The sequence below is a fragment of the Engraulis encrasicolus genome, chromosome 17 (assembly GCF_034702125.1).
Source record: "Engraulis encrasicolus isolate BLACKSEA-1 chromosome 17, IST_EnEncr_1.0, whole genome shotgun sequence".
NCBI classification, from domain to species: Eukaryota; Metazoa; Chordata; class Actinopteri; order Clupeiformes; family Engraulidae; genus Engraulis; species Engraulis encrasicolus.
This window is the reverse complement of record NC_085873.1, coordinates 6,536,327-6,562,696: the sequence shown is the minus strand read 5'-3', so window position 1 is coordinate 6,562,696 and position 26,370 is coordinate 6,536,327. Positions and strand designations below refer to the sequence as shown.

General features: G+C 41.1%; 1 protein-coding gene across 1 annotated transcript; it reads right to left on the bottom strand.

Moving 5' to 3' along the window:
* Positions 1–979: 979 nt before the first annotated feature.
* osbpl7 (oxysterol binding protein-like 7) lies at positions 980–26,040 on the bottom strand. Its single transcript, XM_063221652.1, has 20 exons — positions 25,906–26,040; positions 23,552–23,686; positions 22,816–22,869; positions 22,536–22,649; positions 21,977–22,138; positions 21,689–21,809; positions 19,943–20,061; positions 17,888–17,983; positions 16,679–16,829; positions 15,774–15,892; positions 12,517–12,691; positions 11,438–11,727; positions 9,255–9,392; positions 8,806–8,869; positions 6,913–6,991; positions 6,272–6,416; positions 5,348–5,498; positions 4,636–4,762; positions 2,555–2,677; positions 980–2,017 (listed from the first exon to the last, which is right to left on the bottom strand). Exons 1-20 carry the CDS (start codon positions 26,038–26,040, stop codon positions 1,909–1,911), a joined length of 2,607 nt encoding a protein of 868 aa, XP_063077722.1. The 3' UTR covers positions 980–1,908.
* Between the last annotated feature and the right edge of the window lie 330 nt (positions 26,041–26,370).

The following is a 26,370-nucleotide window of genomic DNA, read 5'->3' as shown; positions in this document are numbered from 1 at the left end:
ATGATGATGATGATGATGATGATGATGATGATCAATGTGGAGGACTAAGTTATGTATGAGAATTGATGATGATGATGATAATGATGACGATTATGGTGATGAAGATGAAGATGAAAAGGATGACGAAACGGATGCTGATCAATGTGTACCATTAATAATATTCATCCTCAGAAAGCTTCCCTTACCGCAGAGTGTTGTAAAAAAAACATTTGTTTCAAGACTGGGACAGCTTTGAAGTGGGGGGCATCCTGTTTTTCTTATTTGTAAAGTAAGTCTTTCATGCATCATTCTCAAACTGTAAAATTGTTTGATTGAACTTTTCTGAAATTGGTGGGGAGAACATTTAAAGTGAAATTATTGTGTTCTTATAACTTAAAAGATGTTCTGGTAATTTGTGAAGAATGAAGGATGATATGTATCATGATTATGACAGAAACGCAGTAGAGGCTGGAAGTGTTGCAAAAAATGTGTTTCTTTTTGTTTTGTCAGTTGTAAAAAAAAAAAAGAATCAGAAGAATCAGAGGATATCTTTTATTTATTAAAAGTGAGTAAATATTGTGTAATGTAACTGATTGTTGTGTTTTTTTTATTCATGCAATAAAAGTATATTCATTGTAAATCTGTACAAGTTTGGACTTGCTCTATTTTCGTTTCAGACTATGTCAAAGTTTGTATTTTAACAGGCTGCAAAAGTCGTCTAGTCCCTGAGACGTCACCTGAGATTTCCAACAGGGTAATGTACTAATCATGGTAAGACAAAAAGCATCGGTTTGCCCTATGGCAATTAAATCACTTTTCCAGGCAGCAATAACCATTATTATCATTATTATTATTATATGCCCTAATTAAATTAAAATGTTTATGTTTAACATGTGCAGCCCCAGAGCTGAATATCCCACTTCCAAATGGACATGTGTGCACATGACTGCCATCTGGTGGAAGTACAAAACAATTTCTCCAACTTAAACCAGTTCCTCCCGTCCTTCCCTGTTGGTTGCTTTATCTTGCCTCGGTGTCACCCCGCCTCCGTGGAGAAAACAAAGTTTCCACGCAGTCAACCGAGGCAAAGCGATTTTTGGGGGCTTTTCCCCATTAAACATCCCAATTGCAGATGAGAAGATGACCTTTAAATTGTGCTTTAGCGATATTGAAAAACACTTAGATCATTAATTATGTTGAGTCTTGCATCAGAAGACCATAAGCAACAAGGACGGGAGCAGTTGGAGCGTTTGAGCTTCCTACCTGGGAATGCTCATCTCCAAAACAAATGGCTATTTAGGAGCAAAGTTCAATAGAATGAATAGGGTTTTTTAAAACAGGCTTCCCTCCTTATAATTTGATCCACAAATGTTGTCATGATAAATTAACAAAAAAAGCAAACCATTTGTCACAAACATATAAAATCATTTTAAAAAATAAACATCTGAACGAAGAGAAAATAACGTGCTCTCCACACAACAAATACTTCCTGATAGGATTTAGAGTCCTGTGTGTGTGTTTCTCCCTGAAAGTTTGATGATTCTTTATCACTTCATGACAATCCCACTGTGTCATCCTTTTTTCATCATTAAAAACACTCCTCTCCACCCAGAGAAAGAATCCTGCTTTCTCTTTGATGGTGGCCTATGAAAGTTAGAAAAGAACCCACAGAAAAGAACCCACATTCCGTTCGACAGAGCACTGCCCTTTCTGAGGAGAATCAACACCTCATAAGGCTTCTCATCCGTGCTCAACAAATAGAGAAAAAGAAAGAAAAGAAAGTGAAATAAAAGGAAAAACAAACTGAAAAAGAAACAAAAAGCAGAATGACAAGCACAGTGAAAAGAGAGAAACAAAGAAAACTGAAGAAAAAAAATGATGCAAGAAAAAAACGAGATATATCCTTCATGTCCTCAATTCGCCACTATGTCACCACAGTTCGGTGTTGTTAATGTTGGCAAATCCTGGGTCCTCGCGAAGCTTCCAGTAGCTTCCATTGGTTACCCACACCTCCCGCCCTGCAGAGTCCAATGTTTTCCTGTTGGATATCACATTGCATTAAATTTTAAGCAGGTCGATTACATTCAACAGTTTTATTACATTACATTACATTGCATTTGGAAGACGCTTTTTAACCACAGCGACATACTCATTGACATAATCATAGTCATCAACATCACTAGCAGATACAAAGTGCACAGGAAATAGAACAACAAGTGTAGATGCTAAGTAGGGTTAGGGCCTCCGCACATTGGCTTCGACAGCACTACGGAGCACTTTCGCTTCCAACACAAGTCTGACCCCCAAACTCAATTTCACACAAACATAGCATGGATAGTCAATAGGCGGCTCAGACAAAATAGAGCTTGTCTCTAATCGCTTGCCGATATCCGCAAATGTCCGTGGACATTGGCGCCGGTGTGCTGGGTTATATTGACAACAATGGAATCGAACTTTGGCAGAGCAGTGCTCAGCACTTTGTTGGAGCCAATGTTTTTTTTTTTTTTTTTTTTTAAATGGGTTTTGTTTCAACTGAAGTTATATTAACACTGGTATTTATACTGTGTGCACAAACCTGAAGAATCGAGGCACATGGTCCTCCCCTTTGCCTTCCAGCATTTTCCTGCGTAGCCTCTGCCGCTCCTCAATCTCGTCTTTGACTCTGTCTGTGTCCTCTATCCTGCCCTCCTCCAGGAACCTGTGAACAGTAAGATTCAATAATTAATTGATCGATGATTGATGAATTGACTCGCAGATTAACCGATTTATACTACAGATTCTAAATCTACCACGGTTTATTCAACACTATTCTGAGAATGTATGGTCCCATTTGGTTTTAGAGTTAATTTCAACTCTAAGGAGACCAAAGAGGGTTGGCGTCTGCGCCATGGGCGTAACTGCTATTGAGGACACAGAGGCCATGTCACTCCATATTTTTTTTCAGAAATGTAAAAATTATCTATGATGAAAATCGATGTATGTACTTGTAGAATTACTTGGGCACAATCCCTGGTGCTGAACAAAAAAGTAACTTATTTTTCCATGAAAATCGATGTATGATAAATGATAAATTCAGTCTGTATACGCCACCCCCATTTCTCCTAAAGGCAGTGATTAATGAAAACAAATGTAAGAGTTTGACTGAAGTGTTTGAACCATTCTAAATGTACAGTATGCTGTACAACACTCAGTATTTGATCTCGGTATTTGAAAATGTCTCGTTACGGCCCTGGTCTGCGCCTTAACTTTGAATCGTGTGTTGCTTAGTGCGACTGCTCACCAAAAAAGCCTTGTGTGCGCCTCATCTTTTTTGCCTGACACTGTGAAGCCATATATATGTTAATACAACATTTTTAAAGTGTTAATTTAACACTCAAAGGCTTGAATTAAGTCGATTGGGACAATATATTCTCTGAATGGCGTTGATTTAACACTGCATTTTAGTTTAATAAAATATAGATTTCTTATTACATTATATTATATTATATTATATTATATTATATTATATTATATTATATTATGTTATATTATATGATGTTATATTATATTATTATGATAATATAATATAGGCTAATATTTTATGATAGAAAATATAAATGAATAAATAGGCTATTACTGAAGTATTTTTTCCCACAAGGGATAGCCCTGTATTAATTAATGTTAAGGTTAATCTCATTTAATCTTACTCATTAAATCCACTCACAGTTTAGCAAGCCAGAGTCGTTCACACATATGAATGCCACTCTGACAGCTGAAGTTTGCGTGACAGCACTTGACATGCGCTTTGTAATGAATCTGCTGATAGTAAATTCAAGACGCTTTTCTACACAAGTGGAAACGCGACGCGGGAAGAACAGAAATTCCACAGTAGGACGGAAAACATCCCAGTATCAATTAAACAAAATTCGTGAAAGGACGGTCTTGTTTTGGACATTTGGATAAAGATTCATTAACTAGAATTATTTTGAGTAGCCTAACCGTTGAACACCTATTCTAACTAACACGTGAGGATATTAGTATGCAGAAGCCGTCGTCAAATAAGCTGGGAAGCGGAACCAGTTGGTAATTTCTCTTTTTTCCAAATAGCCCACTGCAAAGGATGTTACTGTCTTGTTCTTAATGAATCTCCCCCAAACAAAACAAAAAAAACGCGGGGTGTGGTCATTGCGCAGAGTTGCGTTTCACGGAAAAGACGCACACTAGTATTTGATAACTAGCGGCCCCATGGCCTGCGTGGCCCAGCGGTGCGAAATTGAAAGTTGTCTGCGGCCCTGGAGGTTGTGAGCGCGGCCCAACTTTGGTCTACAGCCTATGCTTTGAGATCAGAAAAATCCACTGAAAGTGAATGCAGGTATTGAAAGTAAATGTGTGAAACAGTATTACCCACTGAGATAGACTACATACTATTCTAGTTATACGTTCATTTGTATTACCTGTTTGAGTAATACTATAGAATAGGGTTGACATATTAGCTAACTCATACCTACTCTGTAATTACTGCCCAATTACTCAGTATTACTGTACAAGTCAATGATAAGTGGTGGGAAAAAGCAATGGCATACTAGGTCCTTATTATGATTAAAGGAAAATGCCCTGTATGCCAAATGACCAGCCCAGCCCTGTATGCGTGCGTGCGTGCGTGCGTGTTAACCTCACCTCTGGTCTGGCCTTAGCCGCGTGTCTGTGGGAGGCAGAAGACCCTTCAGGTCTGGCGTCAGCTCGTTCAGCTCCATGGCGAAGCTCGAGAAGCCGAAGTACAGCTGGTGGTCTTTAGGCTGAGGATCTGGCACACACATAAAGAAGACACTACTTTTTAAAAAACAAGATACATTTTAAACATTTTATTCATACTGATTTCATATCTACTGTATAGCTGTGTACCGTATTTGATGACTAACACCCAACCTGGGGTGCATTTCTCGAAAGCGTAGTTGCTAGCTATGTTACCTACTTTGTTGGTTGTAATGCAATTTCCTATTGGCAACTACCTAAGTTGCTACCTGCTAACAACTACGTTTTCGAGAAACGCACCCCTGATGTGCACAATTGAAGTAGACGTACACTTACACATGCAATTACAACACTAGTGGTATGATACTACATGGTTTCAACTTTGTAATATCACGCAACTAGCATTGTTATTACATCTTTGAGAGTACTAAGCTTACTTCTACTTTATGCAACTGTGCTGTGTTTGGTTTCAGTTTTGACAGAGGCCAGGGGATAAAACTTTGAAACTAAAAGACTTATGGAGAGCTTTATTCTGATCACTTCCAACAACTACTCAGTTTTTAAGTGGGTCCAACGAACCTCACTCACTGAGAAACATAACCACATAATTGAGATGGGCTGTCTTGATGAGACTTACTTGGCTTCCAAATGCACTGAGGGTTGGGGAGGGTGTCACAGAAGATGCCCTCGTGCCAGAAGCCACCAAAGCGGTGCACCACCCTGCCCGCCTGGTCCAGCACCTGGCCCTGCACCTCGTTCTTATTGGCGTCCGAGCCCCAGTAACGAGACTGCATGGAGGAAAAAGAGTGTATAGTTTTTTAGATATTTTTTTGGCTTTTTATGAGTTTATTTGAGAGGACAGTCGAGAGAGGGACAGGAAATGAGTGAGGACAGAGAGTCGGGGAAGGATGGCAAATGACCCAGGCAGGAATCGAACCCGGATCGCCAGCGTAGTGGCTCAGTGCCCTATTGTTAGTCCACGGTAGGGCCAAGAGTTTACAGTTTTAAACCCCAGTAATGAGCGTTTACAGTTGTAGCCTCTTACTGCATATGGGGACTTTTTGATGAAAACACTCAACTACATCGTAACAACAATGCTATGACAATGCATATATCAGATGCTCTGCGTTAAGGGGTTTTAAGGGTCAGCTCATTTTGCCATCTATCTAAATGTAATGATACTATGTCATAATATGTACATACACCACACATTCGTGACATTAAAGCTAATTACATGGCAGTCGAGTACAGTGAGATCATACTACATGCTGATACAAACTTTGTCACAGTGCATTTAATAATGTTTACAGAATACACAACCCCTATTGTACAAGTAAGTTTATTACAGCCAAATTGCAAATCAGCAAGTTGTAATGTGCTGATAAGTAATGTCTAATAATGTTGTGGTAATATTGTAATGCATTTTATTTTTGTTTTCAGCAGTCAGCAAAGCACATTAGCACATTAAGAGCTTTCTGTGGTTCATATATTCCTGACTAATCAGAAAAAAATATTTATAAGATATACAGTAGCAAGACATATTTCCCCTGGGCCACCTGACCTTGACAAAGGTGATTTTGCAGGTGCAGACGTTGCTCTTGAGGTTGCGGATGGTGACCTCGCCGTAGTTCTCCAGGTAGCGCTGTTGGCTCAGCACGTTGTGGATGCAGGTCACCACCTTATTCCACTCGTAATGATCACCACGCCTGCAGGGTTTACATTATTACATTACATTACAATTAGCTGACGCTTTTATCCAAAGCGACTTACAGTTATCTACAGGGTATTATTACAGTCCCTTGAGCAGTGCGGGGTTAGGGGCCTTGCTCAAGGGCACCTCAGCCATGGACTGAGATAGAACCTGCAATTTTATGATCTAAAGTCCATCTCCTTAACCACTAGGTTGCGGCTCCCCCGTGATACGGGGCACCAGGTGCGAAACCAGACATTTCATTACATTACATTACATTACATTACATTACAATACATTACACTTCATTACATTACACTACATTACATTACCTTACACTAAGGTGAGGTGGTGCCATTCCTTCTCCTCTCTGGTGTGTGTGTGTGCATGTGTGTGTGCGTGTGCGTGCGTGTGCGTGTGTGAGTGTGTGTGTGTGATAAATTCATGTTGGACAATAGTTGATCACCTAAGATCAGTCACGGATAGAGCGTGTTGTGTGCATTAACACTCACTTTGGAAGAGAAACATTAACCAATCCAGCTGGCATAATTTCCACTGACTTCCCCCAGAACTTGTTCTTCCATCGCTGATCTGAGGAACGACAACAATGACAACAGCACAGTTATACAGTGCTCTATGTAATATTACATTACATTACACTTAGCAAACACTTTAAGCGCGTTCAGGCCGACTGAGAACCGTGCTGGAGCCCGTTCCCGCACCTAATCGCAAACCGGCCGCCGTGTTCACGCCACAGATATTAGCGTTTGCGAACCGGAAAGTTGGTTCGCAATGCGAACCGCAAAAAATACTTGTTTTTTCTCCGCGAACCGTGACGACGACAACGTGGCCGTCAGCAGGTGCATCCGGGTAACACAGTCACGTGCAGAAAAAGTTTGGAGCCCGGTATGAACCCGGTATGTTCCAGTCGACCTGAAAGCCCTATTTAATCCAAAGTGACAAGTATTGCTTACAGTCCCTGGAGCAGTATGGGGTTAGGTGCCTTGCACAAGGGCACCTCAGACATGGAGGACGATAGGGAGTGGGGATGGGATTCGAACCTCCAACCCTCTGATCGAAAAGGCATCTCCTTAACCATTATGCCACAGCTGCCCACAATAACCATTACTCTGTACTTCCAAAACCACAATAATATAAAGCAAAATTCTCCTCTGATGATATAATCTGGTGGTGTGCCCAATAAAAAAATATATAATTCATATACTACAAGCAAGTTTGATAGTGTATCTTAAAATCATGGTTGCCAGATAGGGCTGTTTAGGATGACCATCTGCTGTGGAAAACTGGCAACCCTGCTCACAATAGTCCTCTGAATAGTTCTCTCAATTCTACTTCCCATCTGTAGAGTGACATGAGATGAAAGCTATTTGTTACTTGATGATATGAACCCATTGATCCCTAAAATACCTGCAAAAAACTCCTGTTAAACGGTAGGTCATGCTTTCAGCCTATAAAAACCTACAGTCATGTGGCAGTCATGTGTAAGCAGTTAGGGCGTCATACTTGTATCCCAAAGGTTGCCGGTTCGCCTCCCTACACGCCAGGTTGGTGGGGTGAGTAATAAACCAATGCTCTCCCCCAGCCTCCTCTATGACTGAGGCACCCTGAGCAGGTGGCTTCCATATCTCAGCGTCATAAAAACATGAAATAAATTGCATTTAAAAGCTACGCCCGTCATCTTGCACTGCAATAGAGTCCATTCAGCTCTAGCGTACCAACATGTTTAATAAAGATCTCAAATCTCAAGAGCCTGAAGGCGCTAGGGTCAATGTTACGCTAGGCAACATCCGGCATCAAGGGGTTAATGCAGCCCATGGAGGGTGGCAAAGCAAATTCGAAAAATCCTTTTAACCCATAACAAGGGGGGGCAATCGCTATTCCGACATACCGCTATTCCGACATACCGCTATTCCGACAGCCGACATACCGTAGGGTTAGGGTTAGGGTTAGGGTTAGGGTCAGGGTTAGTGTTAGGGTTAGGGTAACTGTATGCACTCTCCCTAAACTGGTAAAAGCTGAGCAACGTAGCACAAATCAAAGAAATTGCATAACTCGCGCCGGTATTCCGACAATAGACATCAATGTCGGAATAGCGACATGTCGGAATAGCGCCACGTAACCATAACAAGTTGATGAACATCTATAATGATTTTGGAAATGTTCATAAGGTTAAAAATACTACTTTTGGCACACCGCGCTAATGCGCTGAATAATACTGTACTGTGTATGAGGTCCGAGTCTGGCTGTGTCATTTCCCAACCCTACTCCCATCTCTCTCTATCAATCATTTCCTACCTGTCCTGTCTGATAATAAAGGTACAAAAGGCCCACAATTTCAAAAACTAAGTGTTGCTTTAAGGTCCTTTCCTTAAAACTACACGCACCTTGCCAGAAGGAAAAGTTCTCTGACTCTGCATGACCAGCTGAAATAGGAGGGTGATGGCAGACCTGTAAAAAAACAGATAGTAATATTTACCGCCTATTAGAGCTGTACAACCTATGTATATAAATGCATGTTTTATAACATTGAGAATCCATGTGCTGTAAATGTTGGGTAACGTCTTTTGTTGTAATATATTTTTTTAGCATTTTGATATGTAAGAGCATGTAGTATTACCAAATGTGAGGATCAGTGAATAAAGTGAGCAGCAAAATAGCCATACCAACTACATGTCTACCCCCACCTCTCTTTTCCCTCTATTCCCCTGCTCACTCTCCTTTTGTAAAGCAACCTTGGGTTACTTGAAAGGCGCTATATAACACCAAGTTGTTGTTATTACTATTATTATTATTATGTCTAAACTGATCTGAAATGAGTAATGATTGATCTTACCTGTTCGCTAATAAATCGGAAGCCCCGATCTTCCCGCACACATTCGAACGTCTCCCCCAGGACAGGATTGAAGGGCTTGTAGCCGTTACGGTAAGCAGCAATGGAATAGCCAGAGATGGCAAAGGCAGCGATGTAGACCTGGAGAGAACACATGTGGGTATTGGTCATAATGTATCATGTAATACACTTGGATATTGATGATAATGTAGTTATATTCACCACATTCAATTTGCAAAACTGCATTCTGAAATATTTTCTATTGCAGTCAGCATTTTAAATTCCACTCAAGTAAAGGGGTGTTGAGTCCTATCCAAATAAACAAATGAATGAATGAATGAATGAATGAATGAATGAATGAATGAATGTGTAGACTGAATGGATTGAACATGGGCGGCTACTATAATGTCATTCAAAACAATCCCCTGGGGTCAGACTACACCACTTCCTCTTCCTTACATACACTATTGAACAATTTGTTTATGCTTGTCTTTAGTTAGCAATACTTCACCAAGGGAAAGACAAAGTGCAGTAACTACGCCAACATTGAAACTGAGAAAAGGCCTTCAAAGTACTAGTATTAGGTCGGATATTATAGTTACTGTGTCAGATTTGACACAGCAGTATCTCTGTTTATAGAACTAAGCCCTGAGGAAGGTCAGTAGACCGAAAGCTTGGCCTATTATTAAAAAGAACACAAAGGGGATTTAAGTGTGCAGACATTTTCTTTCAATTTTACACAGCAGTATCTCTAAAATAGGACACATTTGGACCATATATGTCACAAGATAACGGAGGTGTTACGAAGACCATTTTAGTCTAAACTCAATTTTGAAAAAAAAATATTAACCCCTTAAGACACTGCATTATAAATTAGCTGTTACCAGAATGGCTATGACCAAGTCGTAATGTATTACTAAAGGCCCCGTGCACTGTCATAGTGGTGTAATACTATAGCAATTAACTTTCAATGTCTTGCAGCGTGCCACAGGAGGTACGGCGTGCATTAAGGGGGCGTTACTACATTTTGCCTTTTTGGGCAGAATACTTCACCAAGGAAAAGGAGCCTGATCTCGAGAAATTGCGTCTAATTTCTCACGCAAACCAACATCCAAGATTGCATCCATATACCAACACTTTCCCTGCTGTCTAGACTAGAGCACATAAGTAGCTACTGATTGGTCTAACTGTGCCCTTCCCAAAACCATCCCTAAACCTAACCTGTCAGTAATGCCATGTTTCTGAGTTTTAAATTTCTGCCATGACCAAAACTTTCCATAAACCTAACCTGCCACAGACAGCTGCATGACCACTGCGCATGTGTGTCAAAGGGAATGCGTCGTAAACGGGACGCAATTTCAGTTTTTGGTTAACGTTAGATTATAGATGCAATTCGTTCGAGATCCTGTAGAGGAAAAGACGGAGGATAATGACACATATCCACACGGTCAAAGGAGCTTAGTTGTAGGCAACTGGACTTGGTTTCAGAGCCTGAAGACGTTTCATCTGCCCGTCTGTCAGATTTCCTCCGTTTTAAATTCTGATGTGGGAATCATATGTATTCAACTCTCGAGATTTGACATGTTAGGCCCACCTGTTTTCCACATGACACAGTCCCATGTGCAGGTGTGGGAATCTGACCTGAGAATCGCTGAGGTGGCTTTGTCCAGTTCAGGCCAGTTCGATTATGCTTAGAGCATTTTGTTATGCCTGTGTATGTTGAGTTATATTGTTTGGGTCTGCTCGACGTTCTGCAAGTGTTTTCAGTAAGTAAACAGGATGACATTAACTTCACCTAGGTCCTAGGCTACTGTGTGTCAGTGTGCATCATTTACTGCGAGTCTACAAAAGTAAGGGGTCACACATCCACATTTCCAAGGAGTCCAAGGTGTGAAATTGCTACTATGGTGGCAAGTAGCCTTCTTTGAGACAATTGCTACAAAAGTCTAGCTGGCTTCAAATTCTGACATTTTCTGACTAAGATGATCCGGATGAATGAAAGTCTTCAACAACAATTAACATTGGGAGGAAAATCTGGTGCCACACAGATGTCTTTTCCGCTATGTCTTATTTATTTTCAGTGCATTAGACTAGAGTTTCGACAAACGTCTTCATCAGAGTCCACAGAGAGGCACAGAGAATGTGCTTCCTTTGTTCTACCGCCCTAAGAAACAATATTTGCTCACCATTCTCTCGAAGGGGTCTTCGGTGTTGCTGGCCGTATCCAACAGCTCGCAGTACTCCAGCTCCTCACACAGCCTCTGCAGCAGGTTTATGGGTTCGTTGAGCGCGGCCGGCATGGAGATGCGAGACAGGTCCTTGCCAATGTTGTTGTACAGGATGGACATGAGGCCGATGTGGCTGTTGTCCGGGCAGTGGGCGGGCAGGGTGGTGCGTCGGCCCGTGCTCCTGGGCACGGAGTCGGTCTTGCTGCGCGCCTTGGAGAGGCTGGCACGGTATTTCCTGGTGGTGGATTCTGTAAATTCAAACCAAAGGCAATTTTATTTCTATAGCGTATTTCATACACACACAGATGCAGTTCAATGGGCTTCACAAAAAAATAAAAGTATAAGAACACAGCAAATGAATTAGAAAGAAAACATAAAGGACTATAGAAAACATGACACAAATAAAGAAAACATTGAATAATTAATATCAAAGAAAGTTTAAAAGTTCAAATCAAAAGTTAAGACATTAAATAATTAGAATCAAAGAAAGGTAAAATTCCATTTGGAATTGCTGAGGGAAAGCATTTGAGAACAGCTTTCTCTTGAGTCTTTGTCTTGAGTCTATTTAAAACTATCAACAGTGGGAGCATTTTATGTATCTGGAAGCTGGAGTCAGTGATAAATATCTTGTTTACATTGTACAATTGTATTTGGAGGCAAAACCATATCCAAATCCCATGTTTAAATGCACAATACATGAATTGTTTGTCATTCTGAAGTTACGAGGAGGAAATGGTCGTCACAGTTTGTACTTTTCATTGTAGAACTGAATTGGTTCAGCAATTCACTATGATTCCAGCATTGACATTAGGTGTTAGGTGACAGACATCAAAAGACTTGGATAAGAGGTTGGTAAGGCTCACAGTGTCATGGTGTACGATACAGTTATCTGGTACGGTACAGTATCTATTTTTTAATTCAAGCGGTTATTATTGTAAGCACTTTTTAATAACTGTATTTAATGAAATAGCTATAATACGGTTTCACAGTATACCGGTTAATGTGACACCCCTATTAGAGATTGTTCTCTCTCTCACCATGGACTTCCTCTGGCTCTGAGTTGCTGGTGCCATCACTGAGGCCTGAGCCGGTCTCGGATTCCTCAGACGAGGTCCCACACAGTACGTCATCGCTGGCGTCAAAATACTCTGCGGTGGAGTCCGCCACCGATGGCGCACGCTGAGAAGAGCGACGACTGGAGTCGGTAGTAGGCTGTAAAGGAAAGAGCAGTAGAGTAGAGTAACTTTATTGATCCCAAGGGCGAAATTAAGGTATCAAGTAGCTTACACAAATACACATAAACAGGGCCATAAATTGACTTTTTCACCATCAGCCAAAAGGGAAAGTAGATTCTAATCTTACTAGCCAAACACTCAAAGGGGCTAACCATTAGGTCTTGTTTTACCAGCCAAACTTAATGCAGTATTGTAATGTACTGCAGATTTAGAAGTTAGAAGAACTAAGACATAAATACAAATAGTATTCAACAAAGAAACAAATATCCTGGTAGGGGCCTAAGGTAAACTCAGCAAAGTTAAAGAGATCAGGTGTGTAATTCACTCAACAAGTGGATGGGATAAAATCAGCAGCAAACATTCCAAAAGGGATCACGAGAGGAAGTTAAAAGAAAAAAGTAAAACTCTATCTCACAGACACAGACACAAACACACGCACGCACGCACGCACGCACGCACGCACGCACGCACGCACACACACACACACACATACACACACACACACACACACACACACACACACACACACACACACACACACACACACACACACACACTTTTCTCTTTTTGGTAAACTGATTCATTCAACAACAACTATATATATTTTGGCACATAAATTGAAGCATATTGGTAAATACATACACAAACACGAAAAACAGCAATCACACAAACAATTCCATCTGCCCAGGCACAAACAGCACTCCAGACAGTATTGCACACCCCACTGATGAACCGTGTAGCACTATCTGTTCGAGCAATTGACTGTCTTGTCAACCATGTCAACCATAATGTCAATCATACAGGCCTATTCTTAATTGTCCCTGCATCTTTGGAATGCATATACTTATACTCATGTCTCACGATTCACTTAGATACATGTAAAGCCTGAGCTCATTAACCCAAGATGGCCGCTGAGTGCAGGGATTTGTCTGGAAGAACTTTGGCAAGGCCTCCTACTGCCGCCCATCATCACACACGTGCGACTGTAGCTTAACCCCTGTAGCCTCAAACGAGTCGAGGACAAACCAGGATATTGATAAGCTTGAGGCGGACGTGCTGTTGCTACCAGTATTAGTTTCCAAAACATGAGTTCGCAATTTCACAAGGGACCAAACAAACAACATTTGGCACTGTTCGACAAGACAGGCAGGAAGAAGGGAGTGATGCCTACACCGCATGGTAATTGGCAAAGAGTGGAGGCCTACCACTGAAGACCAACTGGACTACCCTGGACTATGCTGCACTGTACGGTGTCTTGTATACTAGCCTGCTACCTTTATCATGTCTTGATTTTGTATCTTGCTATGTTAAATGGTCAGTTGTTATCTATTACTTCATCGCTTTATTACTTGTATACTTTATTACTTGTATACTGTTATTGGTCCTGTTTTGCACTTTAATGTCAGTCCTGCAGATGACATTCCGGCATGGGATAGAGAGAAACATAATTTTGATTGACTTGACTTGATATAGCATGAGCCTTGGCAACTCTGGGTAACATGCTACTGTTCTAGCCTACCATACCTTACCCATGATCCTGCGAACTGTACCCGCATACGTAGGCCTACCACTAATCCTACTGCTGACAACAGGCAGACCCTACTGTTGCAACTGGTTAAGCTTACTGTACTCTTACTTGGAAAGCCAGCACAGGAAAACATATGGGTCAGCCCAGGGAAAGGGGGTGCTCAAAATTGGCTTCTCACTACATTGAATGTATTGGGTGGGGCCCTTTCAGATGACTTTGTCCTGTTCCCAGGCAGTCACCTGTCCTGTGCCAAACTATGGCCCTGGCTGTTACCCCTCCTGTCCCATTACATCCTGCCTGATACTGCCCTATTTGTTAGATGCACCATAACATGAACAGTAACATTAAAAAGGCTCTGACTGCCACTTGCTTAGACTACGGGGAGAAACAACAGCAGTGAGGTTTGTCACTGTGCCCAGACCGTCCGTGTTACAGCAGGCTAAGAGGTAACTAAGTATCCACCAGATCCTCAGATTAATGCTGTCTTAATTAAGAACTTTCAGCTCGTCAGTCGGAGACTAAGAGGAAACACCTGAAGGACACAACCAACCAGCTTGAGGAAGCTGACAGACACGAATGTATATCACAGCAAGGCCTTAGTTGTGAGTCTCTAGTGCAAAAACAGACACAAAAGTAGCCTGGGAATTCCCATGCTGCCTTGTTCCGATCTGAAATCTTCGACTGAGTTTTGGAAACCCAAACACAGCACGGGGAAGGAACACAAGACATATTATTAGACAAACCAAATTTTGTAGTTTGTTTACAGATCCGCCATATAGTCACTACATGCAAAACCAGCTGTCAATCAAGTTTGTATCGATGGTCCTTCCAAGAAAACACATCGCTGTTTCTCAGACTATGGTACTTCACTTGTGTTGTAGTCTGTCTGGTGATAGCCAGGCTATCATGAAAGCAGAGAGAGGGAGAAACTGCAGTGCCAGAGGTGCTGATTTATAACAATATAAACTCCATTGCTACAGGTGCCTTTTAGCCCCCTCTATGGGATATTTTGAAATGTGCATTCTAAAACTCCATTTAAGGGTAAACGAGAGGCCAATCCCAATGTGTTTTCAAAAATATCCATAGGCCTATATGTGTAAACAGCTTCATAACGTGCACATTCCAGTGAATCGCCTTACTATTCCTACAACCACAACACTGTCCTGCACTACTATTAATGGTACATTATGACTTGGTCATTGACATTCTGGTAACTGCAAATTCATAACAGGGGCCATGTCTTAAGACCATGCCCATTCGTTGACCATAAAAACTAGCAACCCAAACAACTAACCAAACAACCAACCAACCAACTAACTAACTACAGTAACTAACTAACAAACTAATTAATATAAGACAGAAACAAAACACCCTAGGTCCAAGAAAGCTAATCTCCTGCCACATACTAGTTGAACTAGCCAGCTAGTTAGTGAAATCCCCTGTATTAGGAGAATAAATAGACAGAAATAATGTAATTTTACTTTCCCAAATATGTTTGTGGAGTGCACCTCTCTGGAAGTCCTGAACTCACCAATAGTGTCCCCAGGCGCTGGGTGTCCGGTGGCAGCGGCTCCCCGCTGTTCCAGGCCTCCTGCAGTCTCTGCCTCTCCTGAGACAACGACTCATGGACCATCTTCAGGGAGTTATGGACTAGAAACATAAAGACACAAGTACATAAAAGAGACAATTATACTATATGTATGCTATGCATGGAGACAAAATTGTTCTCTGTCATTTCACATAGGCCTACAGGCTAGCCTGGTGTTACGATACCAGCAAACTAATTTCATTTGTCCAGAGGGTCAGGGGTGCATAAAACTATAGTTGCAAACTGCCATGACTACTGCAGCGCAATCTCCCATTGGCAACTACCCAAGTTGCTAACTGGCCAACAACTACGCTTTTGAGAAACACAACTCTGGAACGGCTGAATTGACATTTACTGGAGGGTGGAGTGAACTCCATTGAAATTTGAAATGTGTGTCTTATTTTACCCAATTGCTAACAATTGGTAATTACCCAAACGTAACATAAAAAGATTTTTGTTTGGACTGGAGTTTACATATGGCAAGGCCAGGATGCAAGAATGGATTCATGAACAAGCCTTCTGGGCCTGGCAGAATTGCACCCACTTCTCTAATGTACCACCGTGTATGTGGCATAGGCTAAACGGTAGTCATGATGTGACACACATCCTTTTGTTCACATTGATCACATTTATTTAATTCCGAATAAAACGCCATGCCGCTTTGAAAACACCATATAAACACTTCACAATTCCATCCACTTCCAATTATTTTTTTTTGTATACTGTATTAATATGAAACTCTATACGGAAACTTTCTTTATGGAATAAAAACTTGAACAATGAAAACAGTGAACAACAATGTGTTATATTATAATGTCGTTGCATGATATTACAGTATAGACACCCACCTCTCTGGGAGACTGTGCAGATGTCCATGTGCAGCTTCTTCCCGTCGGGGGCAATGATGGCCGGAGGGGCTAACTGGGAGTACACATAGTCAGGGATGGACGGCACCGAGGTACCCATGTTGGACGGGTTATGCAGCTGGCTTGAGGATAGCTGTGAGAGAGAGAGAGAGAGAGAGAGACAGACAGACAGACAAAGAGAGAGAGACAGACAAAGAGAGAGAGAGAGAGAGACAGAAAGAGAAGCAGGAGAGAGGGAAAGGGAGAAAGGAGCGAGACAAAATGTGAAAATGGTGGTAGGAAATATGGCCAACAAAACTTGATAATATCGTTTTCCCTATTGTCTAGTGTTGATGTGAATTTGATCATGATTAGGAATGGACAAAAGAATTTCAAATGAATATTGTCTTTGGTTGTGTGGTTTTAAAGAAAATAATATGGCCACACGTTGTGGAATGCAAAGAATATGAAGAAAGATTTTACAAAAGAAATCTGGTAACACTATTTGATTAAGTCTAAATAAAGTGTAATGTAACAATCGTAAGAATGACATGAACACATACATGTCAATAGTGTGTCATTAATGTTCCTTACATGGGTCATGTCATTATCATGACGGTTACATGGCATCCTTATTTACACCACATCAAATGAAGTGTTCCCGGAAATTCATAACTGTATGGATTGTTATTTGTATGTTATTTCAATTGTTCATTCAAATCAGCTCGGATCATGGACTCACCGATTTTGTAATCCCACCACGCACTGGCTTCAGGTGAAAAACAGGTGAAAATTCACTATGTTACAAGTGGCATGACCACTTCATACTGATACAGTGTATACAATAATGGATGCTAATTTAAAGAAAAAATGATATTTTGTACTCTTAAAAAAGTCATATGATTTCAACTGACCGATTCAAATATCCAATATATTTGATGGGTTTTTTAATTACTGTATTGTTACAGAGTTATGATTTCAACTGACTGATTCAAATATCCAATATATTTGATGCTAAAATTACTCTATTGTTAGTGTTACACAGTTACACTGTACACTGCTCTAACAGGGTGAGTTGCATAAGAGTGAAATAAAACATCACAAAAAAGGCAAACACAGATGCAAACACATTCACAGTTCACATGTAAACAGCAAACACCCCCAGAAAAAAATGTGAGATTCATTTCCACCACGATGATTGGTGATGCCTACCATGCCTAGTGTCTCCACTCTGGAGAGGGTGCGAGAGTGACCCCACATCTTCGCAGACTTCTTCTTCTTTTCCGACGGCTTCTCCAGGGAAAGATTCTGTAGGTGAGAGGGAAACCAGATTGAATGAAGGAGTAGGTTAAAGTTCAAAACATTGTCAAGTCCAAAACATCCAAAATGTCTGGCCTGGGAGCTCTACAACCACATATAGCAAGATAAAAAGTTGAGAAAAACTTTTGCTTCCTGCTTCTACCAGGATTTTTTCTTCTCCGACTTTTTTTTAAAAAATTACATTTCGGATGAAAACCCTTCTGCAAACGTCAAAGTGGGAGCAGAAAATCCAAGTTGAAGCATACACTTTTTTCCAACCTTTTATCTAGAGAAACAAGATTGGAGAACCACAGACTGCTTCAGAAGCACCTTCAGCCTCCTCACTCCGAGTCTAAAATTAGCGGGACGGAGACTAATGTACACCAACGTCCCGAAATGCCAAGCACTGAAATGTGGATCCAGCTACGGTTACAGTGATCCTATGGTACATAGAGTACTGTATATACCGCATTGCTCTTCACCGCTACAGTGATCCTAGTATACACGTATATCACTTTTCACCTTTCGCAGGCCCCGTTACATCACTGTTTTTAAAAAATAATAGACACCAAATGTCACTGTGCATGCTAACTTTGTTGGAACAACGTACTTTAGGCCTAAATGATGACTTGGTGATAACATGTCACATGCATAACGATCGTATAGTCAAATAGGTAAAACATGTATATCACACCTTTCGCAAGCCCCATTACATCACTGTTTTTAGTTTAATTAATATAGCCACCAAATGTCACTATACATGCCAACTTTATCGAAACAGCATATTTTATGTATGATGACTGCAATAACATATCACATGTGCTGCTGTGCATAACAATCGTATAGTCAGGTAGGTACAATATAATGCCATAAAAAGGCAAAGTGCAGTAACTACTAGCTTGGACTGAAAATGGCAACTTAGTAACTCCCTCCTTTACCTTGTGAGAAAGCCTATGGTCCAAATGTTTCGCGTGTTAGAGATATTTGATATGTTAACTTAGCAGTGACATCTAACCTAATATCAATACTTAAAATGCCTTTTTTCAGTTTCAAGGTTGGTGTAGGTACTGCACTTTGCCTTTGAATGTCAGTATAGTTCACGCATAGTGCAGTAAAGGCAAATGTATAACCGCATGTGGATTTAACCCCACTGGGAGCGATTTTATTCTATCCTTTGTGGATATGGTACTGTTTCCCTAAATTTCCTTCAGAATAAATTACGTTTTTCTATTCTACGTTTGTCCCAAGAGCCATACAACTTTATAATCTCTCCATTAAGGACAAAGAGATAGCTACTCCTGGACTTTTCTGCATGATCACCTTATTTATTTTCCATACAGTTTTTTTGTATATTATTTTTATTTTTAACTTCTCTTTTTAATCTCCAGAGCAACCCGGAAAAAGAAGTTCCCCTTGGGGATAAATAAAGTTTAATCTAATCTAATCTAATCTAATCTAATCCCTACTCCACGCTACTAATCTACAAAATACAGTAAATATAATACTTTCTATGTGGTCTTGCTTTGTTGCAGATTTTCAGATAGTGCAGTGGGTTCTGTAATATAAGTACCAGTAATCTATTTTCTTACAATAATGTAATATAATATGTATTTTTCAGATGGGCACTAAATATTTATATTTTCACACTATTTTCAAACACTACAGAGCCTTTACAGGACCTGTGCCCATTTTCATATCTAATACACATTGCTGCAATTTAAAAAAAACACTGTGCAGAATACATCTAACGTCTAATTCATACATAACTAACCTAAACTGTACAGTAATCCATAACGATTGGTTCTATTACTAAATGAAACTACTAGTGGTAGGCCTACTATATCCCTAAATAAAACTATACACTAGTCCACAACTACTGGTTCCATATCACTAAATAAAACTCTACACTAGTCCACAACGAGTGGTTCTATGCATGCAGCATATTATGTATTAGTTACAGTGCTTCACCTGCACGCTGATGATGCGTTGCAGTTCTCCGTTGTTGAGTGCTGGCCCTGCGTCCATGGCGTGCAGCTTCTGCACAAGCCGGGTCAGCTCACTGAGGTCCATCTGAACCCGGTGGAGTTCTGGAGAATTAACATTACATTACATTACATTCAGCGGTGTAGTCTACTTTTTATGGTGGGTATACTGTATATTTGAGCATTTTTTTGAAGTGGGTATACTGTCTATATTTGTGCTATTCAAAACAATGGATCAATCAATTTTAAGTGGGTATACTGAAATCCCTGAAATTTAGAAGTGGGTATACAGTACTCCGTATCCTCGCGTTCTACGTAGATTACATTACACTTAGATGACGCTTTCATCGAAAGCGACTTACACATATTACAGGGTATTGGTTACACTCCCTTGAGAAATGTGGAGTTCGGTGCCTTGCTTTAGGGCACCACAGGCGAGGAGGGAGGAAGGTATTGGTAATGGTGGGGATTCAACCTGCAACCCTGTGATCAACTGTCCGAGTCCCTAACCGCTACACTACGGCTGCCTAAAATTTGTTTTAAAAAAAGAAAGGAAGGAAAAGGAAAATGGTTACAGCAAAATAATGGATTTACTGTAGTCTTGACTAGATGTTTCATGTGATTGTGACATTACGGTACAATGCAACTTGTGAAATAATAACACAATTTAGAGGATAGAGGATATGGTACATGCACACGCAACACATACAGTATTTTTCTTATACCTATTACATACACATATTATGTTGCTATGCTTGCCTTGTTGTGTATATATTGTAATGTCATTTGTAATAGGTTGTGCGTACTGTAGGCATGACAGCATTGCTGCCATTTAAGATCATAACCTTCACATATAGGCCAGTCAATCTAGCTCTAAAAAGGCCAAAACCCAGGACAAATTACAATAGTAATGTTTTTTTTCAAGGTCAAAGTTGGAGATTTCCCATTCATTTTTACATAGGGTGACATTTTAGGAGATACTAGGTGAATAGGATAACATTTTAAACTATGACATATTGATTTGAAACTTTCACAGTTGTTAAACCCACATTAGGGCAGACATTTTTTTGTGTTGCAAGTTTTCTGAAATATGATGATTAAATATGCAAACGAGGTCATATGTACTGAAATATGTGATAAAATCTGTGGTAGCAGGCCAAACATAAAACAAATTGCAATTGTCATGGTTCATATATTGATCCTTCAACCCCTCTGCATCACATATTAAAAATCTATCCTCATCAGTGTAGTGGAACATACTTTTTCCAAGGTCAAAAGTAGCAGGTTTTACCCACCGAATGGCAAAATGCACTGGAAATCTGCTACTTCTGACCTTTAAAAAAGTATGATCCACTTAAGTGATGAAAGTAGATTATATGATGTAGGGTGGATTAAGTATCAATAAAAAGGATAGCCTACTGTGAAAGTTCCAAATCGATATTTCATAATTTGGAATTTAACTCATTCACCAAGTATCTCATGTTTTGTCTCCCTATGGAAAAATGAGCGGGGAATCGCCAACTTTGACCTTGGAAAAAAAGTATGTTCCACAAAATATTAATCTGTAGATTTTAATATGTCATTTAGACATACCTAGGGATTACAAAAAAAACTTGGAATTATTACTATTGCAATTTGTCCTGGCTCAAACGCTAGATTGACTGGCCTAATATGCTTTCAGCAATACAGTTGACTTTGACTTAGGCGAAATGACCCTGAAAAAGTCTGATACCTTGTGCACAGCTGTTGTGGTCATGGGTTTGCTGCAGCCATGCAGACACTTTCCCATTCACGGCCGTGGTAACTGCAGGCAGGTCGGATCCCTCTCCAGCACATGACCCAGAGGTGCTCTGCTGTTGTGCATTAGAACAACACAGGAGAGGAGGGTTAGACAGGACCTGAATTACAGTACCTTTCAGGTACATGAGTGAGTGAGTGAGTAAGTGAGTGAGTAGCACCAAACCAGTACCAGTACCATACCAGTAATATCTTTTCAAAAAAATGTGCACACTCAACTCACCACGTCTGGCATGGCTCCGTTTCTCTGAGATCCCACTCCGTGAGTGCCCTGAGAGAGAGCCTGAAGGAAGCCATTCTGGACATGCGTCATCTCGTTCCTCTTGAATACACGGTGAGCAATCAGCTTGGTCACCCAGATGTAGAATAAGTCATGGCCCTTTGCCTGGAGAGTTTCAATATTCGCACAGTACAAAATGGGGCGTCAACGTTTCAGAGTAAACTTACAGTGTATCAACCCAGACAGACTATTTACAACTCTGTGAAGAGTCAAATGAAGTCATGGAGTCAAAAGTCAGGTTAAAATTCTGCATGTGGCCAGTGTAACTTCATGACCCTTTGCCAGAGGAGCAAGGGTCATTATTACAGAACAGAACTAATATTGGCCCAGTTGGCCCGCAACACCGCTAAACACTAAATGTACATTGATGAAGTAAAACGCATCCAAAACTTTGTGCTGAATTAAACATTTGGGACTGTTTGCCAGTGTTGCAGACCTTTAATTTGCAAGTTGCCATGTGTCCACATCCACTTTAGATCAACATGAAACTGCGTTATTGTACCTTTATGTGATACAGAGTATCTCCTGCGTCCAAGTCGATGCGTCTCGATTTCTTGTTGATGGTAATGACAGAAAGGCTCACATCCATGCACCCACCAAGTTTCCCTTTGATATACTGAGACAAAAAAGCAACTTAGAAAAAAAATTATTTTTTATTTTTTCTACTGTAAAGGGGGTGAAAGTTACAATACTGGAATTGAAATGTAATGCATATATGCAGTGAAATGCATGTATGGTAGGCATCAGAAAGTAGTTTGATTGAGTGGTAAGGGCAAACTTACGTCATGCTGTGTTCGAGAATACCTGAGGATCCCTTTATCCAGTACAAAATATCTCTGAAAAGAAAGTAAATCATAGTGACAACAGACAGACCAAGTACCAAGTTTCATGCATATTGATTAAATACAGTGAGAGAGAAAAGCTATGTTTCAATCAGACACACATCAATGATTTTAACTTTATTTATCTGTGGAAAGATTATTTACGGGATATTTCTAGGATATCTGCAACGCAGTTCATACAAAATTAGGTATAAAACAGCACTAAATATTAAATGTAGAGTGCAGCTTTCAGAGATGCCCACTGTACTGCCCACAGCCACAGTTGACTTTTACCCACATTTGGGCGGGTGCCAATCTCAAACCATGTATCTAGCTCAGCAACATGTTTGACTGGGCACTTGGACAATTTCAAACTTTCAATGTTTGCATGTCCCCTGCACTTTGCCGTGGGACAGATCTTTTACCAATTAGATGGGTGTGTTCAAAACACTGTGCACAGTTTAAAACAACACTTGGGGTTTATTTAAGATCTTCTAGATTGTATTTGGTCCCAGAGTTCTCTCTGTGTTGAATTAACACGTTTTAAGACTGTCTATTTGCAAATGACTAAAATAATGTTCATGGAATGGACAGGATCTTTCTTACACTGGAATGACAACCTCACTGGGGCACTATCCTATGCACCTGTCCAACTACTCGGGTGTGCAAAAGTGCCCTTTTGAAACTATTTCCTCACCTTGTGCCAGCCCTTGAGGGGCCATTTCCGTCTCTTCATGAGGTAGCCCTCGCAGATGCCAGGCACGGTCAGCTCGTCCACACCGGTGCCCATGTCCATGTGAAGATCATCCATGAACTCCCAGTCTTTTATGTGCTGAGGGACAAATGATAGGAGAGACAGCCATTAGACAAGTGGTTCTCAACATTTTTTGAACAAACGCCCCCTGGACCTCATCCTAAGCCTCCCAACACCCCCCTGACCTCATCATTGATCTGCCAACGCCCCCCTTACTATTGATAAATCAAATGGACTGATGCCCTAGGTCTGCCAACACCTAGCCTGGTCCTGACCATCCCATAATACTACCATTTCATTTCGTATTTATGGTCTGGCATTTGTTTGCTCTGAAGCGATTGTAGAAAGCAGGAAGTTTGCACTCAGTTATAGTTTGAAATTATTGGACACCTCTCACCCAATCGCTGGCAGTTACTCAACAACAACATAGCGCAGACCAATGGCTCTGGCGCAGATGTGTACGTCATTGTCACGAGCGTTCTCCCCCTTTCGTCCCCACGTGGGGGGCGTATTCGATTATTGGCTGTTTTCTGGGGGGGCGTTGCAATCAAAATTCTACTGCTGCAAGCACTCCACAGAGAAGCACGGCCAGACTACAGTAGTGGAGCCAATCCTTTGGCGGAAGTACGTTGGATGGCTCGTGAGGCTAGTCAACACCCCCCTTAGTATCAAAAAATGAAATGGACTAATGCCCCCAATGTCAACTAAACACTTCCCCCTCTCAACTGTATCCCTCTCAACTCCCCCCTAGGGCTCCCCAACGCCCCTAGGGGGACTGTACTGCCCCTTTTGAGAAACACTACATAAGACCATACTTCTTGCACCATTCCGGCAACATTCCTGGTACTGTCAAACCAGTGAGCCTCAGGCTACAAGTCTCTCTCCCCTAACATCTTGTTCATGATGGCTATGGTGTTGACTCACAGTCCTACGGTATTTTATGCTATGCAAGATAATCATAACCAAGATCTCCCAGGCCTTCATGTGCTTGAGGGCCGAAAGACAGTAGCAGAATCAGAATCAGCCTTATTGGTCAAGCACACCCACATGCACTAGGAATTTGGCAACTCTGGCAGATGTTGAAAAGTCACAGCCATGTTCTTTGTGCAGGAGCACTGCCGCTGCTACTGTCACGAGTAACAGATTCATAAACAAATAAACAAAGTTATACAACACATTATACCCAAAGACTGCAGCTATGCAATAATTGTTAATCAAATTAATTTCAGTGATGTACTATTTCCAAAATCATGCTGGATAAAAAAAGCCCAATGCAAGGGGCAACCTACTGTATGGACCTACTACACTGTAAACTCTTGGAACCCTTCAGGCTGCCATTGAGGGGGAACCCCTAAGCGTTCTCTGGGGAACCTAATCGTTCTCAGAAGAAGCCTATATGTGACATATTGGGTCTTGGAAGAATCCCAAGGTTTCATTAAGGTTCCTCAGTGACCACTACGGCTTGGTCATTGCCATTCTGGTAACAGCTAATTTAGAACGCTGTGTCTTAATGGATTAAGGTTCCTTGAAGGCTCCTCATCAAACTACAGTGATACGATTTGTCACTTCAAAACACGCAAAGAGCCAAAAGCAGAGTGTGCTAACTGACCTCTCTTCACGTATTTTGAAGTGACCACTTGTAGCACTGAAGTTTGATGTCTATATCCATATTTACTAAGCAAAATGTGCAGAGTTGTATAGAGTAGAAACATTTACAGATGTAATTACAACACTAATAGCAAGGTATTACAACAGCCATGTAATATCAACCATGAAACCATGTAATATCATACCAATAGTGTTGTAATTACAGTGAGATTACTTTTACTTCAGAAAATCAGTGGTGTTCACAGACATGTTGGGGGACAGGTGCTGAAGTAGGGGTGTTGGGGGCATGTGGAACTTCTGGCTGCCATAGTAGACTATAGAAGCTATACTGTATATTATATTGGGGCATTATTGTATCATGATTTTGATTGTGTAGCATTTGAACATGTGGGCCCTTTAAAAAAAAGATCTTTCAAAAGGGTATGTTTTTGTGCAGTATGGCAAAGGGGCAGGTGCTTTTAGCACCACCTTGTCCCTATCTGTGCACACCTGTACATACACTTGTAAACACGATGTTGTGAGGAGGGGCAAGACATTGGCAGCCAACCACATGAGCTAATTTTTTGACCGACAGCGGTTCCCAACAATCAGAGGTTTAGTTGTGCGCAGCTAGTTTCGCGCAGTCAGGAGAAAACAAAAATGTAGAACCCATGTATGCTGAAAATGTTAAATGCTGATGGTGGACGTACCGTGCGTGAGTGTCGAGAGGAGGCAGTGCTGCTGCTCCGTGAGTGGTTCTGCTTGACCCAGCCCACGTTGGCCCTCTCCAGGCCGCTCATGGCCGACTGGCTGCGGTCCAGGGCCATGCCATAGGGGGACTCCATGGAGAGAGAGACACACCTCACTCCTTACTCCTCCTGTGTCTCCTTCTCCTCCTCCTCCTCCTCCTCCTCCTCCTTCTCCCTCTCTCCTGTGTGCTGCACTCTTGGCTGTGTTTTAGTCAGTGGTTGCTTCTTCAGTGGGGTCCATGACAGCAAACACTAGGGATGGATTTGTCTGGAAGAGAGAACCATTAGCTGTTACTTTCCAGACTGAATAGCTATCAACGAATCAGTAACATACAATGTCCCTGTATAAGTAACTTGTAAGGCATGTACAAAGTAAAATCAAACATTTGTTAGGCATGTATTCGCAAATGTCTTGTTCATGCACAA